Source organism: Arachis stenosperma, chromosome 6 (assembly GCF_014773155.1).
Source record: "Arachis stenosperma cultivar V10309 chromosome 6, arast.V10309.gnm1.PFL2, whole genome shotgun sequence".
Lineage (NCBI taxonomy): Eukaryota > Viridiplantae > Streptophyta > Magnoliopsida > Fabales > Fabaceae > Arachis > Arachis stenosperma.
In genome coordinates, this window is record NC_080382.1 from 51,177,813 (window position 1) to 51,182,592 (window position 4,780).

The window sequence follows — 4,780 nt, forward strand, 5'->3', positions numbered from 1 at the left end:
TGTTTGTAAAACGGCACATTGTGCTCCTCAGTTTTGAAACAAAACCTGTGGATTCCTCCTTCCAAAGCTATGCCACCACTCTGCGCAAAACCATGGGCAGTATTCAGTATTCCGCCACCACACTTAACAAAACCAGTTGCTTCCCCCCACACTTTGTTTGTGACCCTTTCATTTCTTTTCTTTTTATTAATTAATATCTTCTACTACTTTATTAATCCATTTAATATCTTCTTATATAATCAAATCCCTCTCTCTTTCTATCCCTACACACTTCATTGTTCGTCCCAAACTACCGAACATTACTACATAATAACATGCTTCAAACTTCAAAAACCACCTTCATTTCCTCTATGTATTCTGCCATCTCTGCTATTTTTTTCCCTCACCCTTCTTTCCTTTGACTTCACTTCTGCCACTTTCAGCCTTTCAACAAGCTCGAGACCAATAACTTCCACGCTGTCCCTCGTGCAAACGCAAACAAATTAAGGTGCCGTTGCAAAAGCTTTAGTTTAGTTAGTTAGATGATAGGTGAGGTTAACGTTGTCACATTTACATGCTCACACGCGTCCATCTTAGTTTTTCTAAATTGTTTTTGCCCATTAAATCAGCGCTCAACACAACAATTTCCTTTTAGAATTGATATTTTAGAAACATTGGTGGAATAATAGTCTTTCTATATATATACATAATAAGGTGTTTGATGGAAGCGAATGGAATAGGTAGTGGAATTTACACTAGCATAAACACTTCATTGCTAGGAATAGAGAATAACACATTACAGCAAAACCCACACAACAATTTGCATCATCAACCTCCTCCTCCTCAAATGGTTTATTCTACACACCATGACACTGAATCACACCCTTCACAACAGCAACAACAACAGCAACCACAGCAAGCAATGAAACATGGATACCCTTATTCTTCCAAGAAACCACAGAGCAGCACCTTCAGTGATGAAGATGAACCTGGTGGTGGTTTCGGTGCAGATGAAAGCTCTGGTGACCCGAAGAGGAAGGCCTCGCCATGGCACAGGATGAAGTGGACCGACGCCATGGTTAGGCTTTTGATAATGGCGGTTTACTACATCGGAGACGAAGCTGGTTCAGAAGGTGTAGGAGGAGGAGGCGGCGGCGGTGTTGATCCAAGTGGGAAGAAGAAGAACACCGGATTGCTTCAGAAAAAAGGGAAGTGGAAATCAGTGTCGAGGGCTATGATGGAGAAAGGGTTCTACGTTTCTCCTCAGCAATGTGAAGATAAATTCAATGATTTGAACAAGAGGTACAAGAGGGTCAACGATATTCTTGGAAAAGGAACAGCTTGTAGGGTGGTTGAGAATCAGAGCTTACTGGAAACCATGGATTTGTCGCTAAAGATGAAAGAAGAGGTGAGGAAGCTTCTCAATTCTAAGCACCTTTTCTTTAGGGAAATGTGTGCTTACCATAACAGTTGCGGCCACGGCGGTGGTGCTGCTGCTGTTACTGCCGCTGGTAACGGGCAGCACTCGGCTGAGGCGGGAACAGAACAACCTTTACAGATTCAACAACCGCAACCGCCACAACATCAGCAGGGACAGCAGAGATGCTTCCATTCATCGGTGAATGGGGTTGGGATGCTGAAAGAGGACGATGATGACGAGGAGGACTATGAATCTGACGATTTCTCTGACGAGGATGAAGAGGAATCAGGAGAAGGTGACGAATAATTTGCATATCTCAATCAGCTTCTATATTAAATTTCGAAATCATATTTCGTAAATCAAAATTATACATTAAAAATAAATGAAATAAAATACTTATTTTTATATAAATAAATAGTTGATAAAACTGTGGGAATATATGTAGGTGGTGGATCAAGGGGTCAAGTAGAGGATGATGAGAATGATGTAGTGAGGTCAAGGAAGAGACACAGGAACAAGGGATGGTTCTGTGTGACGTCATCATCAACATCAGCATCTCAATTGATGCAGCAGTTGAACAACGAGGTTGCTGGGGTGCTGCAAGACGGGGGAAAGAATCCATGGGAGAAGAAGCAGTGGATGAAGAAGAGGGTGCTCCAGCTGGAGGAGCAGCAGGTGAGGTACCATGTGGAGGCTTTTGAGCTTGAGAAGCAGAGGCTCAAGTGGGTCCGGTTCAGTTCCAAGAAGGAGAGGGACATGGAGAGGGACAAGCTGGAGAATGAGAGGAGGAGGCTGGAGAATGAGAGGTTGCTCTTGCTTCTTCGCCAAAAGGAGCTTGAATTCACTGCTATTCATCACCTCAAGCACCAACAACAGCAGCAACATTCTTCTACCTAGGTGAAGTTAGATCAAAATAGATAGAGTTTACAACATAGGTTAGGAGATTTTTCTGTTCTACTATTTTATGTTTTCTGTGAGGAATTATCATGTAATAATAATAATAAGGTAAATTTTACTCTACCTTTTTTACTCTTTTTAAATTGATATGTAAATTATATTTTATGATATGACATTTTTTAAAAATTGGTTATTATCTTAAATATGTTTAGACTATTTTGTAATTAAATTATTTTTTAAAATAAATAATTATATAATTTTTTAAAATATTAACAACTGAATCTTTTCTTTTTACCCCAAATCATGCTTTCAGAAAATGAACCCTAAACAAGAGCTTTTAGACCTTTTGCAAGAGTTTTTAGACCTTTTGCTCTTTCTCCATTCTCTCTGCATTATCGTGTCTCTCAGCATTACTATTTCATTAGGTGTCTCATTTTTTCCATCTGTCGTACCATCGTCGACCTCCGAAGCATTGCTACTGTTGTTGTCACGAGCAAGACCGTCATCCTCAGGTCTCCTTTCCTCTCACCTGGTCTCTGTTTCTATTTTTTCTTAGCCCTTAACAACATCATTTAAGTACCGTTATTGTAGTTGTTATTATCACTTTCTTGCAACCTCGTTTCTGAGATTAGGCTTTTATTATGTTTTTTCTTTGCTTTATGCAACTTAATTTAGTCCAAAACTGTGTTAATTGAGTTGCAAATGGGTAATTGAAATAATAATTGCTTACATATTCTTTTTTATATACATACCACGATCTGTTTATCTATGATTTCAAGCTTTCTAAGATATTTCTGTAGGCATGATATTCATTAATAAAATTATATTTGAACTCTTGAGCATTTATCTAATATTTTAAATTTTGTAATGACATTGTGTTGATTTTTTTCTAATAGTTAACCTTTTTTTGTCTACTTATTTTTTCTTTGTTAGATCTTTTTCTAATCAAGGGGATTAAGACTTAACAGTTTGCTTACTAGATTATTTTATCTATTTGATATATTTGCGTACTTTTTTATTTTTATCTATCAAGTGAATAGTTTTCTATCTTTTTGACAACATGCAATTTGTATTTCAGGTTGAAAAGATACAAATACTTTAAGAAGGGAGGAAAAGGATTCTTGTGGCAACAAACTTAGTAGGAAGGGGTATTGTCATAGAACGGATTAACATAGTCAACTATGACATGCTTGATTCTGTTGACACTTACCTGCATAGGATAATTGTAACACCCTATCACCCTAAGCTTACCTCTAGCCGTAAAGCGAATGATAACAAAGTGTCACGACAGTTCTAAAACTCATACAATACAATTTATATAGAAAGAAATAGAAAGAAATATTAATACTAGAAGCTCGATGAATGAATAAAAGCTCAAAGTCGCATAAAGCGGAATTTTAAAGTGCATAGCGTTCACACACGATAACCAAACGCGTAAGCACGATAAGAACAAAACATATAGATATACAACCTTGCATTAAGGCTCCAAGATATAAGGTAGTAGCTAATAAATAAATAAAATAAAATATATATGTGATATACAAAAGGAATTAGTCATAACCTGCGGAGTTTTGGTTGACCAGTCAAGAAATACAACAGAGTTTTATAAAAGGCTTACTTCCTATCTCTTGAAGTTTAAAGCAAAGCTCTGAGACAAGTTATGTTGTACAAAAGATGAGAGTACAACTACAATAAAAGTAAATTAGAATAAAACAAAAGAGAAGCCATCCTCCGCTTTGTCACCATGTCTGCAAATTTGCCGAGATGGGTTGCGACCTGCATCTGAAAAACAACAACATATGGCATGAGAATCGAAGATTTTCAGTATGGTAATAGTGTCCATTATATAAGATATAAGATTCCGGAACGCCAAAGGAAATTCTAGAACTTCACATCGAACATAAGATTCAAACTTAGAAATAATTTTATAAAAAATCCATAAAGAGTTCTCTATCTTAAGGATTACCTATTCTAAAATGTACATCGTTGTCTTACAACCTTTGCTAACCTAACCTCCATAAAATATCCCATCGCCTTCACCTGCTGAGTCACCTCAATCCCAACAGAAAGCGCAATTATTGAAAACAGGTAAAGTACAAGTAATATACATATACAACAAGTAAAAATAAATAGCAAGTAGGCATGTGATTCATTTAAGGATAATGAAGTTAAGCAACGCAAACAAGCACATAAAAGATGCATATGATGAATGCCTGTCCTATTGGCTTTGATATCACAGTGTCGGTTATAAGTTGCCAACCCAATACATCCTTTTGGATGTAGTCTTTCTGCCATGTCAGAGATATAGTGCCCTGCACACTATCGTTCTGAGGATATAGGGCCTGGCACACTGTTATTCTGAGGATATAGTGTCTGGCACACTCTTGCGGCAGATAAGATTATGCGAGTGGGATATTACATCAGCCCTCACATCTCAACATAAGCGGGGTTAACCACCGTCCTTATGTCGGCGCCGCAACCTCG

General features: G+C 37.6%; 1 protein-coding gene across 1 annotated transcript; it reads left to right on the forward strand.

Annotated features, from left to right (window-relative positions):
- Positions 1 to 259: 259 nt before the first annotated feature.
- Positions 260 to 2,464, forward strand: LOC130933189 (uncharacterized). Its single transcript, XM_057862741.1, has 2 exons — positions 260 to 1,694; positions 1,845 to 2,464. Exons 1-2 carry the CDS (start codon positions 701 to 703, stop codon positions 2,294 to 2,296), a joined length of 1,446 nt encoding a protein of 481 aa, XP_057718724.1. The 5' UTR covers positions 260 to 700; the 3' UTR covers positions 2,297 to 2,464.
- The last annotated feature ends 2,316 nt before the right edge of the window (positions 2,465 to 4,780 follow it).

Excerpts from the sequence above, each read along its gene's own strand:
- LOC130933189 (XM_057862741.1), top strand. The coding sequence starts at position 701 with ATGGAAGCGAATGGAATAGGTAGTGGAATTTACACTAGCATAAACACT. Across the intron at positions 1,695-1,844 it reads TGAAGAGGAATCAGGAGAAG|GTGGTGGATCAAGGGGTCAA; the intron begins GTGACGAATAAT and ends GAATATATGTAG.